This window comes from Haliaeetus leucocephalus, unplaced genomic scaffold, assembly GCF_000737465.1.
Source record: "Haliaeetus leucocephalus isolate CR32 unplaced genomic scaffold, Haliaeetus_leucocephalus-4.0 Scaffold61, whole genome shotgun sequence".
In the NCBI taxonomy this organism is placed as follows: Eukaryota; Metazoa; Chordata; class Aves; order Accipitriformes; family Accipitridae; genus Haliaeetus; species Haliaeetus leucocephalus.
In genome coordinates, this window is record NW_010972497.1 from 575,987 (window position 1) to 593,226 (window position 17,240).

Below are 17,240 nucleotides of genomic sequence, written 5' to 3' on the forward strand. Positions count from 1 at the left end.
AGGTGGGACTTAAAAAATTGCCTTTGGTCACTTGGCTGGGATGAATAATTTTATGGCATACAAGAAACTGTCAACAGTTTTCAGCTAATTGTTAGATATCATTCAGGTGACATATTCAAATCACAACATCTTCCTTCAGTAGTCTGATTATATGATAAAAATACCTATGTAAAAATACGTATACAATGTAATAAATCCAAGGTAGTTTGGTGCTTTCCCACAACTGGGATTCATTTCCTTATGTGAAGTATTTTTACATATTCTTTTAATATACTGAGAGAGGATGAGAAATCCCAGTGATGAATTCTGTAAAAATGGGGGATGAGGGTCTAGAACCATAAATGGTTTAATGTGGAAGATATAGGTTCAAGGGCAATGTCCTGGCTAAAGTGAAACAAAATGCAAAAATTACTAAGCTGCAGAGGAGACGGGGGAGCAGGATGCTCTCTGTGTAGATAGGATCCTTGGAGGTAGGGGAATACCTAGGCTTTGAATTTTTTCTGGATTGGTTATATTTAGTGTAGAGTTCAATCTCACGCTTCCTGCTTCATATGCCGAGTACACTTTACCATATTACACCCTCCAGGAAAACACAGAGAAATGTCTGGTTTGATGATTCTTGTCTAGGTAAGTATGTGCCTAAAATTAATTTCAAATAATACCATAGAATTTCTAGGCATTCAAGCAGTCGAGATCCATGGGAAATCTACTTGCAAGAATGTACAGAGACAGTTTAATAGGTTTAAAATAGTAAGTCTGACTCTGGCTTTGGATGTCAGTACGTTGGGGGCATGCAGCTGGGTTCCATGGTTCAAGCAGAATCAGATTTTCTTTTAAGAAAGAATCAAAGAAAACAGTTTGTATCCTTCATAGATGAGTCCTGTCTTCTGAAACAGGGTATCAGAACCTCCTTTTCTTTCTCTACTACTCTTCCCCATAACACACCTTGATGGCCCCCACCCTCTGGTCTTCTGCCACTGCCTTTGTACCCACTGCCTAGTGGAACTTGGCTCCCAATGCACAGCCTTTCTGATACTGACACACCTTAACTAAATCATTATTTTCACAGCTCTAATGAAAAAGCAGTGGATAACCTTAGCTTAATTAGCAAGTTTGTTATGGTTGGGTTTTGCTGCTCAAAAAAAGTTGTTATTAACAGCTGGAATATGTTATTTTTTCTAATTTGTTTTTTGTTTTCAATTTATTGCAGTGTAATTTTTCCACATCTTTAAATCATGAGAAATATGTGGTAGTATACAGTATACTTTCTGAATTCCTTGTTTGGTGTTCATGTATAGCTTGTTATTGTAAAAATTTTCTGAGAAGAGCTGCTTTGAAGTTCACATTCATTATAGGATTGTTGCAGTTAGTCTTAAACCAAATATCATAAATGTTTTTATTTCTAATTATTTAACCTTTTTTCTCTGAAAGTCTGTTAAAAACATACAAATTGCTTTACATCTTAGGAAAAAGACACAAGAGTATGTGAACATCCTCTGTCAGATATTGTGATTGCTGGTGAAGCAGCTCACCCATTACCCCACACTTTTCATCGCCTTCTTCAGACAATCTCTGATCTTATGATGTCTCTTCCGAGTGGTAGTGCATTACAGCAAATGGCCTTAAGGTGAGCATAAATTAAGAAAATTCTTAAAAGGCTGTAAACATTGTAACATTATAGGTGAAAAGATTTTGCAGTGTAGATAGGAAGCTTGAAATAACTTTATATGCTTGTGTGAAAAGGAGCATGTCTATCCTTATGCATAGGAAAGATCTATGTAAAAGATGTATATGTGTTTATACATATAAATAATAGTCTAAAAGACTTTATAGAGAAAAATGTATTTGCTCTTAAATTCTGTACTGTTTCCACTGTGAAAAAAACCCGATATTATTGAATAATATGGTAGTATCTGTGTGTATGTGCATGGTAGCATAATACCTTTTGCTCAGAAATCTGTCGTCTGAATAGTATCCTTAAACTCTTTGAAATTTTTCCTGTGTATCTTGTCTCAAAGATAAGGATTTATTAATAATGATTCTATTCACTGTTAAAATTCTAAGAAAAGTTTACTCCTGCCTTCCTTAAAATGATGCATAGAAACACTTAAGATGCTGCAAAAATTTGAAGTTAAAAGTTTATAGAAAGTATTTTAAGAAGCAAAAATGTAATTAATAGTTTCACTGGTAAGTTATGTCTTTTCAACAATATTCAAAATTTCAAAGTGCCCTAAATGTGTTTTCAGGTGCTGGAGTCTCAAATTCAAACAATCTGATCACCAGTTCCTGCACCAGAGCAATGTTTTTCATCATATCAACAATATTCTGTCTAAATCTGATGATGGAGATAGTGAAGAGAGTTTTAGTATCAGTGTTCAGTCTGGTTTTGAAGTCATGAATCAGGCAAGTATTACACCATTCAGAAGCAGAGATCAATTGTGAACACCCTGTACTTCCTCTGATCATTCTGTTTGAATTAAAAAATTCTTTATTGCAATGTCATATTTCCTTGAATGTATCTCAGTTTGGGATCTTGTTGCTGATATTCAGGTTCTTATATGTAGCTTTAGAGGTTCAAATATTGACCCTTAACCTGTATATCACTCACACCTAAATTTTGAAGCAGTGCTTGTAAGTGCTTGTTTGCAAGTAAAGTGTTTGGGGATCTCTCATAGTTCATTTAGTTAATTAATTTGGTTCATTGAGTTAGTTCATTTTTTAAATGCTGTGTACTTCCAGTTCTTAGTTGCTTATATCTTTTTTTTTTCCCTTTTGTTATTCTCAGGAGCACAAATTAGTACTCCTGATAAATATCTTTAAAGTGTTTTTATCCATTTATTAATACATTTAGCCATTTACTAATATATTCAGCTGTTAGCTATTCTTATTTCCTTTGGTTTAAAGGGCTGAATAACTTGAACCAATAAATGACAAATTTCTTCTTTAATTCAGAGAGCATGTTCCTCAGAACAGAAATGTCTGTATGGTTTTAAAAATTGCAAATAATGCCTGTATTTCGGCTTACTTTCAGATATTTTAAGTATTTACATTTGTTTTCACAGGAACTGTGTATAGTGGTTTGTCTGAAAGACCTAACCAGCATTGTTGACATTAAAACATCAAGCCGACCTGCCATGATTGGTAGTTTAACAGATGGGTCTACAGAAACGTTCTGGGAGTCAGGAGATGAAGATAAAAACAAAACTAAAAACATCACAATTAACTGTGTAAAAGGAATCAATGCACGTTATGTGTGTGTTCATGTAGACAATTCCAGAGATCTTGGGGTAAGAGGAAAATTAAATGTGTCTCATTGAAGGTGCATAGTCAAAGTTGTTTATATTTATCAGTAAAGAATGACCATTTTCTTTGTCCAGTTCAGTTTGTAATTCTGATTCAGAAGCTCACATTTCAAAGTAAGGTTTCGAATTCCTGTGGTTTTGAAAGCAGTACTTGATATGATCAGACCAATCTAACTAAATTTGCAGTTTGCATGAACTTAAGATGGGGTAACTTAATTCTCAGTGCCATGTTCAATTTCCGATGCATTTTCAAGCATTTAATTATTTCATAAGTTACTTTTCCTGCTCACGATTTCTGTAAAAGCATTCAAATAAGGAGTTTTCATAAAATCTGAACTATTTTCTAGAGTTAGTGCATTTGTGTTTATTGATCTGTACAGTAATGTTACAGATATATTTTTATTTCAACTACAACTTTTAATACAAGGAGCAAATTATATAATTTTTTTCAGAGCTGTGCTTTGGAATTCTTTGTCCTTGGTTTTGATCACTTTTTAATTTTTTTTTTTTAATGAAATGACTTGTCTCTCTTTTATGTATATACTCTCTTAATATGGAAGAAATAGTCAGAATGGTCCTTGGTTGAAGTGTTTTGTTCTTATTTTGCTCATCTGTTGCAGAACAAAGTGACTTCAATGACCTTTCTAACTGGCAAGGCAGTAGAAGATCTCTGCAGAATAAAGCAGGTAAACATTTTAACAGTTGACATTGAAAAATTGCCATCATTTTTTGGCTGCATATAGCAGAGATTTTCTAAGCAAATAGCTTCCATTTCATATGGTAGATAAATTATTTTACAAATATCAGGCATTATAATATTCTTGGAAAATACTGTATTATTAATGACAGAATTCAATCATATATACTGAATATTGATCAAGCTTTTACTCTTATACTGAAACAGAACAGGGTAATATAAAATGTTCCTTAGATTATCTTTTTTTTTAATTACAGCAGCTGAAAGGATAAGTGATCATGTAGAAAGTTTCCAAAAAAGACTGTTTAGAGTGCATTATATAAGATCCAACAAGCTGTTTGATTTCTTTTAGGGTACTTATATCTGAATATACCTGAAGTAATTGCATTAAGTAGTGTTACACATTGTTAGATATTCTGATGCTTGGCTTCTTAGTGCTGCAGTGTCATTGTCTTTTATCTGCTTCATGGAATCATTTTTCATTAGAGAAATGCAGCTTAAGAGTTAGCAGAAGTAGAACACCGTGAGAAAGGAGAAAATAAATCATTTACCTTCAACATGAGTTTTTTTCATTACATGGTCTAACACACATTTATAGCACATATTTTACCCTGCCATTTTAGTTCTCAACTTCAGGTAGCTGAAGACTTATGTCCAGAGACTCAAGTTCAGAATGGTATTCAGTCTTTATACTTCTGTTGCTAAGCCAAATGGTAGATGTATGTTTTTTACACAGAGAACAATGTTTTGTATTTGACACTGGTGTGACCCATCAAAGATATTTAAGGTTTCAAGCAGGCAGTTAACCATTTTGGGCTCAAAACTTTATTATTTGGATTATTGACAGTCAGTGGTAAAATTATTCAGGAAGAAGGATTACTTTATTACAGAGAGATGGTTTGCTTTTCTCTACCTCTTATCCTCAGAGAGCATTTAAGGCAAAGATACAGCTCCAAAAGATGTTACAAATCAGGAGAAACAAAACTTTGGTACAGTGGGCTCATACTAAACAGTGAAGTGTGTGTATATACGTAGATAGATACAAAGCTTGTGCGTGTATTTCTCTGTGGGTATATATAAAGTAGATAGAAAATACAGATGGACATGCACACCTCTCTTGGGGAATTCTTTTTTTGTGAGAAGACTGACTTGGTATGCCTGGCTATCCAGCTAAATAAAAGAAGGCAACGGCAGAGCTCAGGCGCTGGACTCATTCGTACAGCTGGTGAGCTTGCTGCCTGCCCTTGTTTGTGTCTGCTCAAACACAATGCCCAGGCATTTTTCCAGCGATGGTTCACTCCCAGAAGACAGACAGGACTTGGTTCAGCTTTTCTCCCTCTTTGCTGAACAGTTCTCTGACACTTCAACAGGTTTTTTTTTTATCTTAAGACACACCCACGTGCTATATGCTAACTGATGCATACCCTGTCTTGTGGTATTCTAAAAAAAAAAAGTCAGTCTTGTCTGCTGCAGCACAGTTCAGTGCAGACACTGAGAATTAGCGTAGAAATGGGAAAGAACCAATATTAGCTTGATTATAAATGAGCCTATGGATACGAGAGAGGGCTCACTTAGTTCAGGTCCCAGTGTAACTGGGGCCCACTGGGGTTGCTCTGAGCAATGATGTGAGGCACTGCACCCTATCGGTTTTTGGCTTCCAGTAGTGACATCACAGTTTAAATCATATAACATCTTCGTTCTTTTTTTTTAACCGTATTTATTTTTAAATAAACTTAATTTGATACAATTTGTCTGTCTTTTTTACAGGTATTAAGTCCTGCATGTCTTGATAAGGATATCAGACATTGACTTCCACAGAGTTACAATTTCTTTGGCAGGGGTTTTTGTAAATAGGGATGAAATAACTTAACTACTGATAATTGTGTGTTAAATTTTCAGTTAAATTATGGTGGCTTTTTATTTTCTTTTTTTTTTTAATTGAAAGTAGTGAGCAAATACTAGTTGAAAGTGTTGTTTTGAATATGTGAACTGTTGCTTAGAGGATAAAGGGATAGATAGGGAACTATTTCTAATAAGCTTTAAAGACAAAAAATAAATGGCTATATGTCATTTTTTTAAATTTGAGAATTTTTTTATCTGAATTCATGAAGTTGAATATTTTTATAATTAAACATGATTGTCTTACTGCTCAGGATGAAAATTTCATAGCAAACACTGTATTGGTTTCAGTGATACACGATGGGTTTGTTTTAGAGGTAGGTGACTTTTTGTTTGATGTACTGTCAGTTCCCATCTTTATATTCCTGTTTAATAGGTAGACTTGGATTCAAGACATATTGGCTGGGTAACAAGTGAACTTCCTGGGGGTGATAATCACATCATCAAAATTGAATTGAAGGGTCCAGAGAACACACTAAGAGTTCGACAAGTGAAAATTCTTGGATGGAAAGATGGTGAAAGCATTAAAATAGCAGGCCAGATTTCTGCAAGTGTAGCTCAACAAAGAAACTGTGAATCTGAGACGCTGCGAGTATTCCGACTTATTACATCCCAGGTGGGTTTTTAATGATGTGTTATATGGTGAAAGTTACTATAAATCGTAGACTTTCAATGCTTTATGCTTTATTGTAAAATGTCACGTCTGCACAAGTTTGTCTTTGAGATAAGCTAACTGTCACTGTCTTTCTTCCAGGTATTTGGAAAACTCATCTCCGGAGATGCTGAGCCAACCCCAGAGCAAGAAGAAAAAGCACTGTTGTCTTCCCCAGAAGGAGAAGAAAAAGTACACAATGTATTTATTTGTATTCTATCAATAATACTTTGCTGAAAAATTGATCCAGGATGATCTTCAGTATTTGTCCTATGTCTTACGCTACATAATTTTCAGATCAAAACAGAAGCAAAATGTCACAATTGCTTAATTTTTAAAAATTATCATTGATTTTTTTTATTAGTAAATTATAATTTGAGCATATGCATTTAATGGAAACATCATAGCAGTGGTGGCACAAATTATGCCTCCAATTACAGAAGTACTTAACACCTGCAGTAATGGTCAACCTGAAAGTCCTTCTTGCCTATTATCTTGTGCCTTAAGAGGGGCTCTGTTGATGTTTAGAGAAAAAGTATTAAGAAACCACACTAGTATCCTTTTAACTAGTACACTCTCCTGTCTTCCAGCAAGGATTAGTTTAAGAAGTGTTCCTGAAAAGGTCACTGTATCTGAACTATCATGTTTAATAGCCAGGATTGGACTGTCCTCAATGAAAGTAATTTTGTTTTTCAGATGATATATGGTTTTGCTTTACCCAGTATCTTGTGGCAATAAGTTCCATGACTGAATTACTCATTTTGTAAAAGTGTATTTTTCTCACACGTGCTGTGTGGTAACTTAATTGTGCATTCCCTGTTTCTTTTATTGTACAATATATAAACTGAAAAGTATATTCCATGCACTGCTTTACAAAGGCTTAATCAGTGAATGCATTAAGCTATGTGAAAAGGCTGAATCTCAGATAATTATGCTTCACTTGTTTTGCTTATTGATTATTTTCTTTTATTTCCTGCTCAAATTTCCTCTTATAAAAAGAAAGTAAATACATCTAAGAGGTATTTATTAAACATAGTTCAATTGATCTTGCTTATACAACTTATTTCTCTGTAACAAAAAGCTACAAACTTTTAGAACAAAGTTTGTTGATATTCCGTGTTAATTGATACAGTAATGAGGAAATGTTCTTGAAACTCTTTATCTAATATTAAATATGTTTTTTATGAAGGCAACGTCAGATGCAGACCTGAAGGAGCACATGGTAGGGATCATATTCAGCCGGAGCAAACTGACAAATTTGCAGAAGCAGGTTTGTTCATTCTGAAATGCTTTGAGGATTAAACGTTCGTGTGTTGTAATAAATATGCTCATTTTCAGTGAGTGCAGTATCTTTTATTTGACACTTTCAATTCTTCTGTTGTTCTTTATGATCAAATTTTGGTTTACGTTTTAAATAATATGTGTGTGCATTTTATATGAAAAATCTGCATTGTCACTGAAAAAATCCATTTTAGTAGGATAAAAAACTATATCCTATTAGAGTCAATTTAAAAAGAAAAGTTTTAGAATTGAGTTGTAAATGGTACTTATTCATGTTTGCTGATAATATTAGCACAATAGTAGACTCTCTCAAATTTCCAGGAGAGGTTCAGTGACAGAGTTTAGATTCTTAGTTTTGCACATTTTTTCTCCCCTTTTCTGTCATCAAGAAGTATTTCGATTTAATAAAATTTAATCCTAAAAAGGTAATCAGTGTATATTCTTAAATTACTCTTTCCTGCAATCAAGGAAAGTTTGGGTCTGTGGTTTTCTTACTTATCTTTGTTTTTCTTAACATAATGCAGTAGTCAGAGTATGTTTTTTCTTTTCCTTTTGGATACTTACTTTTTTAAATACACCAACTAAAGCATCTTTTATATTACCTCTATTACACCTATCACAAGACAAACATTGCCGTAAAGATTTTCACAGTAATACAAGAGCTATTAGATTCATTTTGAAGTTTGTCAGATTAGTAAGTCACGCAGAATCTACTTTTTTGTCACCCATCTTAGCAAACTTTAAAATCTCTTAAATATGCTTTTTAACATGCTATTGGTAAAATGAAAACATGGTTTCTAAAATTTTTTAAGCTCCTCGAATAGTAAACTAAATGAGACTAAGTCTTTAAGTCCTTTTCTTTTGTGGGTGTTAAGTAAATGTATTTCTTTGGGGCTTTTTGTGTGGGTGTTTTTTAATCTGAATTCTGTGTAAAAAGCAAATTAAAAGGCAGGAACTACAATTAAAAAAAGATGTATTTCAATGAAGTTTTCCAGAATGAAGCTGAGCAAATTCAGTATTAAATCTAAATCTTAATTCTAAATAATTTTATCCGATCTTTACTATAAATTTAACCCTAAATTTTATTCTTCATTTGAATTTATGTTGACAAGTAATTTAAGCACAGGCCAAATTTCACAGGCTTGCCATTTTAGTGATAGCTGTGAAGGTACATAAACCACAATGTCTTTCACTTTCTAAAAGTTTTTAAGAGTTACTATGTATTTGGATCCTGTTCCGATAGGTATGTGCTCATATAGTCCAGGCCATACGAATGGAAGCAACGCGTGTGCGTGAAGAATGGGAGCATGCCATCTCTAGCAAAGAGAACGCCAACTCACAGCCTAATGATGAAGATGCTTCTTCTGACGCTTATTGCTTTGAGCTGCTATCAATGGTTCTGGCATTGAGCGGTTCCAATGTAGGCCGGCAGTATCTGGCTCAGCAGCTGACTCTGCTTCAGGATCTCTTCTCATTACTACACACTGCTTCTCCCAGGGTGCAGAGACAGGTGAGTGCTAACTGTGCCTTATCTTGGTTTTCCCAGAAAAAAGTCTTTAGAATCCTATAATTGTGTGCGTGATAGTATAATATGTATTTGAACTTCTTTTTTGGTGAAATGTAATTTTGTGTTTTCACTTCAAAAAATGTTTTTCCAGTCATACTCAGATCATCCCTATATTCTACATAGGGAATAACTGTAAATAAAGCAACTCATTTTGTTATTGCAGTCATGAGGAAAGGGCAAATAGAAATTTATGAGCATTTAAAAACAAATTACAGAATCTCTTTTTAGAATTTAAGTATGAGGTTTAGGGGTTTTTTCCTGGTTTTTGAATGGGGTTAAAGTGATAAAGATTTATGTGTTTGATATATAAATACATATATACTCCAGCACCACCACAATTTGACTCTATAAAACTTTTTGTAGGAGGCACAAACAGTGTTGAAGACAATGAAGGCTACAGTTATGAAATTAAAACAAACTCACTTTTGAGTAAGTTTGTAATGCTTTGTCTCCAAGAGGTAGAACTGAGGTGTAGGAACCCAAAATTGCTTAATTAACACTTATGTCGTCATGAACCCAAATCAGCAAACTATTCTGAAATACCTTTGAGTAATATCACTCTTCACCTTTCTTGTCCTTATTCTGAAGGATTTGGAATAGAGCAGGATAAAGTGCTTTCTCAAACCATATATCAAAGGGGCATACGTTTTGTTTGGCAGGGGTTGTTGCTGAAATGAAGTAGGATGCAGAAGAGCAATTAATCATTTTGTGTGCCCTAATGGGGGTCTTTTATGTAAACACACGGCCTTCATTTTTGGAGCGATGTTGCGAAGGATTCTTCAGTGAATCTGAACTTCACAGTATTCAATGAATCTTACTTCATAGTAGCCCAGTTGTTCATGTCTTCTACAGATTCATTCATGTCCTGTCATGTATGTTCAGTTTGTCAGGTATTTCCTTTCTGTTGTAATGACTAAGAAATCTCTTTTTTAAGATGAAAGTTCAGATTCTGAAGTTGGCACTGCCTTGTGACTGGTAGTACTTAAATTTAGACCAGTGTTATGTATTACATTCCAAAAAGGAGACTTCTTAAAGTTCATGTATTGCATTTATCTACTTTATTTATAAAGGACATCATCATCCAGAATTATTATATATAATTGCAAGAACAAGAGGTGCTTCTTTTAAATATTAAAGCTGTTAATTTCCCATTTCTCAAATGTATGAAGTTTAAAAGCTGGTTCATTTATTTGTTGCAAATAACTGCTTTTTTATACAGAATTCTTATGGTTTTAGGTGTGGAAGGAAGCTAGTGAAGTGACTGCTTATTTTTTAGTAAGATCTTGTGCCACTTCATTGTGGGGAAAGGGTCTGAGAGCGCTACACGGTTACCCCTGTCTATATGCGCTGCATATACTCCAAATGTTGGTAAATATTTGCATGATTTGAGGAGACCATAGTTAATTTTTGCCCTTTTAACATCGTATTTGACCTTGAGGCACAGTGGCAGCTAGAATTATGATATATCTAATGACTGTCTTGCTAAAACAGCATAACAGATGAAGCAGAGGCTTCATTGGTTGAGATTAGACTTTGAATGAGTAGAGCACGGTTGAAATGTCTGTCAAATGGACAGGACCTAAAATTCCAGTATTGTTTGGGTATTTCATATTATGCATATATAATGCCCATATAGCCCATATAGGTAAGATGAAAGGTTTTTAATTAGCAGCATCTGTTACTGAGTCCTTAGCATCTTTGTCTTACACTCAGGCTATGAGTGTAGTAGTATGGAACTAGACAATTCCTTTCTACTCTTGGTATCCTCAGGCAGAGCTCTAATATCTGTTTCTGAACTTGAATGTTGTCTGAGTATATGTGTATTTATTTGCACATGATATAAATAAATAGACATATAAAATATTTGCTTTAGTACAGTTAATGCACTAGCTTGTTGTTGCTAGCTGGTATCCCTTCTCTAGGTGAATTTTTAGTTCCTGTTTCAGAAGTTATGTCTCATACTCTCTACTTTTCCAATTTTCTGAACTGTTACAATGTCGCATCTCAACTTGCTTGGGGGCAGATATTGCCCCACTTAGTAATTCTGATATATTGCAGATATGCAAAATACTGTTTTTTCTCCTTAAAATGTAAACAGTTTTTCAAGAAAACATTGAAGGCTTGAGAAATTAGATATGAAATGTTAACTCCTTAAGCTTTCATACATCCTGATTTGGACTAAACTTTGCATGATATAACCAATTTCAACCCCAGTTCCACCAGCTGGTAAGGTTGAAGCATGTTATTTCAAGACAGCTTCTGTTAGATCCAGAGCAATTGGCACAGATTTCCTTTTCAAAAAACTCCAGTTAGTATATCACAAGGAAAATTAAAGGAGGGGGAAAAGAGTGTCATGATTCTCAGTACCTCAGGGCAAGTACTCCGTTTTCAGAAGTCTAAAGTGACATCTAAAGATTATATCTAAATATTATATGCAAAGTGGGTAACGTGACTGTAAAATGCAAGCAAAGCAGAGTTGTACAAACATCTGTATCACTGTTATCATAAGTCCAGTACCAAGCATATTTTTATTATTATATGAAGACTAAGTATTGTTTGAGTAAGATTGGTTCTGGAGTCTTTGGCCTTGTCTCACTGGGCATATTAATAAGCCCTTCAAAGAAAGATAGAAATTTTACAGAATTTCTTACAGGTGTGATTTAAGTACAGAAAGTAGGTTCAGTCCTTCTTACTGAAATAACTTGTGAAGAAAGCCTTTATTTGATTTTGCTTGAAAGCTCCAGCTGTCTTGGTAATAATTGTGGTGTTCTGATTTTTTTCTCCAGGTAACATCATTACTAAGACGTGTTTTGCCCGAGGTAACCCCTAGTCGCCTGGCTAGTATTATAGGAGTGAAGTCTCTTCCACCAGCAGATATAAGTGATATCATTCACTCAACAGAAAAAGGAGATTGGAATAAACTAGGTATCTTAGACATGTTTTTGGGATGCATTGCCAAAGCTCTCACTGTACAGCTAAAAGCCAAAGGAACTACTATAACAGGGACAGCTGGCACTACTGCAGGCAAAGGAGTTACTACAGTCACACTTCCAATGATCTTCAATTCCAGGTTCGTTTAAAAAAATGTATACAATCTCAAGCTAAAGGCACAAAATAATTACATTCTTTGAAGTCAGTTATGTTGTCTTTTATAATCTTTGTTTTATAAACAGAAAATTGTATGACACTTTGACAGTATGAGTCATGTTATTAGTGAGATTGATTTAGGGGGTAAAAAAAAAAACAACCAACAAAACACCACAACCTCCTATATGCTGAATATGTGCGCTATTCATTTGTGGTGGATTTTGACAAATAGTATCTAATTACTTGGATTAACTTCATGTATTTCCATATGTCCTTTACAGCTACATTCGGCGAGGTGAAAGCCATTGGTGGATGAAGGGTTCAACACCTACACAGATTTCAGAGATCATTATTAAACTCATTAAAGACATGGCAGCAGTAAGTTTCTATCCTTAAAATGTGTGGAGGATATTAAAATATTTCTGATAATGAAGAGTACTTTTTTTTCATTACTTTCTATTACAGTTAGTGTTGGGTTGAGCTGTTAAATGTAAGTTGGTCTCGAGAAGAAAAAGGTATAGTCTTCTATTAAAAACAATTCACTGTGCTTAGATTAAGGAGATCCCTTCTCAAAGTTGCTGAAGCTCAATGGGAATTCTCTGCAATTGCTACTGTTGATTCTGACACCAAGATTTCGGAATCTCATAATTCATCTTTAGTTAAGAGTTACAATTAAAGTGTGTCTCATCCCTCAGTATTGCTGGTCCATGCATAAAACGATCACTCTAGTCTTTGCTTCAGTTGCTGCAGTGACTAGAGGGGAAAGGTCTGTCGTAGGTACCATTGTGATTCCACGTGATGGATTTTTGTTTCTGCTTACTTTATCAGCATTTTAGGAAATTGCATATAAAAACTAGGACCAAAAAAATAGCAGTTGCAAAGACAAGTAGTTAGAAGGTAGTAAATGCAAGGATTAACGTGGTGCCCCCTGTATATATATGTCTGTATAGTTTTCTCAGGCACCGTATTTTTTTCAGTGTATGAGATGCAACATATTGGGAATGAATTGGGGAGGGGGACCAGTAACTTATTCAAGGTTTATTTTTTTAAGGGTTATTGCCAGTATCATTTGTAGCCATTGTTGTTAAGTATGTTTTGGGTAAATGGGAAAACATCAGGGAAACAGTGAAGTCTCTTCTGCAGTATTTTTAAATAGTCCCGCTCAAGTCTTTTGAAGCAAACTCTGTGGTCCTTGTTCTATGGGATGCTGGCTCCCATGATGATGGGAGAGCCTGTCCCTTAATGAACAGCTGGTTAAAACTAAGCTGAGCAGAAACCTTTTGCCAGGAATAAAAGAAAGAGATTAGTAGAAACAGAAAATGGCTGGCTGACTAGAATCAGATGCTTTTATTTTTGTCTAAGCAGCTCCTCTAGCCATTCAAGCCCTTCACCCATGAAACTGTTCCATTTGCTAATATCTGGTTCTCCAAAACCATTGCAGAAGTTTCTAGGAAGGTTCTTAAAGCTCTGAGTCAGATATGGCAACTTGTATGCATATCCAAAGTATGCTAGGCTCCATCTCCCACATACCTGATAGTTTTCCAATAGTGTTGGCTGTTGGGTATACTGGTGTGTGGGTCTTGAATTCTCTTGTTCAAGCCATTCTACTTGGAAGGAATATGTAACTATTTATTACAAAAAAGAAAGGGATCAAGTCAGTCAGATAAAATGTAGTCCTCTGAGATGTGGCTATAAATCCCTCTTTCAGTAGATTCTGCATTGCTTACTTAAAAGTGTAGCAGCCCTTAAGGAACGATTGGGACTGAGTTTAAAGTATTCAGTAGCTGAACAATAAGGACCCTCCTCTCCTCCTTTATGAAGAAGAGCTCTGAACTTTATTCCTTCTCATTCTAGGTGAGGGAGACCTGACTGAGGCCAGTCAATGGTGGCAGTAATAACATTTCTTTATTATGTTTTGTAAGGGTCCTCTGTGGCTTAGGCATGCTCAGAACTTGTTTGGGGAGTTGGCCCTGTTACCCAAAAGAGGGTGGAGGAATAGAGGGTGTCGTGGTTTAACCCCAGCCAGCAACTAAGCACCACACAGCCGCTCGCTCACCACCCCCCTCCCCACCCAGTGGGATGGGGGAGAAAATCGGGAAAAGAAGTAAACTCATGGGTTGAGATAAGAACGGTTTAATAGGACAGAAAAGAAGAAACTAATAATGATAACGATCACACTAATAAAATGACAACAGCAATAATAAAAGGATTGGAATGTACAAATGATGCGCAGGGCAATTGCTCACCACCCACCGATCGACACCCGGCTAGTCCCTGAGCAGCAATCCCCCCCGCCCCTACTCCCCCCAGTTTATATACTGGATGTGACATCACATGGTATGGAATACCCCATTGGCCAATTTGGGTCAGCTGCCCTCACTCCGTCCTGTGCCAACTTCTTGTGCCCCTCCAGCTTTCTCGCTGGCTGGGCTTGAGAAGCTGAAAAATCCTTGACTTAGTCTAAACACTACTGAGCAACAACTGAAAACATCAGTGTTATCAACATTCTTCTCATACTGAACTCAAAACATAGCACTGTACCAGCTACTAGGAAGATGGTTAAATCTATCCCAGCTGAAATCAGGACAGAGTGGTCCTAGTTTCAAAACTTTTCTTTGAGGCTTTTTAGAGCTGCTAATTATCAGTAGGGTGACATCAGTCTCAGTAGCCAATTTATAAGAGTTACAAATGTGATTCCTTTCACTTTTTCAACATCTGCAATGTGTAGGTTCCTACACTTGAGTTAGTCACTGTAGTTTCCTTTTTAGAGTCCAGTGAGTCTCAACTACTTCTGTCACCTTTAGCATGAGGTTTAGAAATTTAGAGATTACATTAAGAATTTAAGGATTCAGCAATCTCTGAATCGGAAACTTTAGGGTGCGAGTTAGTGCCATAGGCTCAGAATCTTTAAGGTTGGTTTGGAAAGTATGCTATAGTTCTGATGTCTCCTGTGTACTCCTCTTTATTTCTTTCAAATATAGAAACAGTGGAGAGTATTCAGGAAAGCCGAGCTAGGCGAGTGAAGCTGATTTCTTTAGGAACCCACTGTAACCTGTGTGTTGTTCACAGTCACTTACTTGTGCTCCAGCTCTACATCTTTCTTTCTCCAGGCAGGGCTTTAGGAATATGCCCTTTCATTCTTCAGATCACATGCCCTCTACCTATTCTGAGTTAGTTGTTCCAATAGTTGCTGAGAGACTACCTCAGTCACCTATTTGAGAGCTAATTTTTACCAGATCTGTCTGATTTGAAAACACCTGATTTGTCAGTCATCCCTGACTTCCTCTTTTTCTATTCTAACCTGAGATCCCAACCTGATGTTGCTTGTAGCACCTCTAATTACAGTTTTAGTTGTTCTTAATAGTAATAAAAGCTGTAATAAATTGAGTTTCCTCTTTAACAGGGTCATCTGTCAGAAGCTTGGTCCCGTGTGACAAAGAATGCTATTGCTGAAACCATCATAGCTCTGACCAAAATGGAAGAAGAATACAGATCACCAGTGAGGTGCATTGCAACAACCAGAGTAAGAACTTTACTGAACTTAACATTAGTTCATTGTAAACACGCAGTAGAAGCCCATCCAAAAGTGTTCCTATATTTTAGAAGAAACTTCCTTATACAGGTTGTTTCAGGAAACAGTGCATACAGTATACGGTTTATATTCTCCAAATCTAGCTGTGTGCATAATGGACAGGTATCCTAACTAAGGCAATAACTGTTTGTCCTAATAAAAGTCTTGCTTTCTCTGTTCCAGCAGACTGGGTTTTCTTCTTTGTGGCAGAAATACACCAGTAAAAAATGAATTTTAATTAAATATCTACCTTGGGTACCTCCCAAGTAATGAAGAAAAAGTGTTATGCTTGTACATTTGGGGTTTTATCCTTGAGGTAACTCTGCTTTAAGTTTGTGATAATTGCCTTTTACTAAATTTATGAGATCATCTGTGTGCAAAATTGCACAATATGTATCAGCTGTCTTTTTCCAGCTCTCTGCATGATTATTTTAAGTGGTTTGACTTCTAGGTCATCAGCTGCCACATCTCAAGGCTATTATGAAAACACTCAGTAACAAACATTCTCTAGGACAACTAAGCTAGGCTTCACCTGTGTTTTAGTCTCAAAATGAAAAATCATTTGCTGAGCCCTTTATTATTTACCTGGAGTGGTTTTTTTTCTCTGTCTTTACTTCTTGCATGACTCTCTTATAGAAACTTGGACTAACTTAACCTTAATAGATTGCTTGAAATACCATGAAAAGCATACTTGTAAATTATGACATTCCTACCATCTTAGGGAGTACAGATTTTGGCTTCTCAAGCATAATAATTACATGTAAAAGAACAAGTTTGTAATGGTTACAAGCATTTGACACTCATGTTGTTTTCCATCTTAAAAGGCTGTGCCAGTCGTCCGTTTCATCCCCTGACTCATATATTCTCTTGCTCTTTGGAAGACATGGTCTCAGAGTACCACCAGCTCCTGCTGTCACTGTGTTAGTTTAATCAGGTCTCAGAGGAGCCCTGAACCTCAGCCTAGCTCTCCTTCTGAATGAACTTAGTTCTGTCATGGAGGTGTGCAGTAGAGTTTTTCAATTAAAGCCATTTTGTTCAAATCAAACCTTTGATCAAAAACTATTGCAAAATGCAGCTGTCAAGTGTGTTTCAGTTTGGGTTGCAGGCCTACCGACAAATTATGCTCATGTAGCTTATCTCTTTAGGATTTCACTGTAGTCAGTGGAGAGGAAGAGAGAAAAGCT

General features: G+C 35.7%; 1 protein-coding gene across 21 annotated transcripts in view; it reads left to right on the forward strand.

Moving 5' to 3' along the window:
• The window catches only part of MYCBP2 (MYC binding protein 2, E3 ubiquitin protein ligase), a 200,644-nt gene that overhangs the window by 170,528 nt on the left and 12,876 nt on the right, over positions 1–17,240 (forward strand). For 17 of the 21 annotated variants that reach the window (XM_010578098.1, XM_010578115.1, XM_010578039.1 and 14 more), the window contains 11 exons: positions 1,467–1,627; positions 2,247–2,403; positions 3,063–3,287; positions 3,923–3,988; positions 6,275–6,514; positions 6,653–6,751; positions 7,740–7,820; positions 9,075–9,341; positions 12,185–12,468; positions 12,767–12,863; positions 15,889–16,008. In XM_010578098.1, coding sequence (XP_010576400.1) covers positions 1,467–1,627; positions 2,247–2,403; positions 3,063–3,287; positions 3,923–3,988; positions 6,275–6,514; positions 6,653–6,751; positions 7,740–7,820; positions 9,075–9,341; positions 12,185–12,468; positions 12,767–12,863; positions 15,889–16,008 — 1,797 coding nt within the window. Of the gene's footprint in view, positions 1–1,466; positions 1,628–2,246; positions 2,404–3,062; positions 3,288–3,922; positions 3,989–6,274; positions 6,515–6,652; positions 6,752–7,739; positions 7,821–9,074; positions 9,342–12,184; positions 12,469–12,766; positions 12,864–15,888; positions 16,009–17,240 lie in introns of those variants that run through there. The other 4 variants (XM_010578057.1, XM_010578066.1, XM_010578196.1 and 1 more) reach the window with 2 other exon arrangements.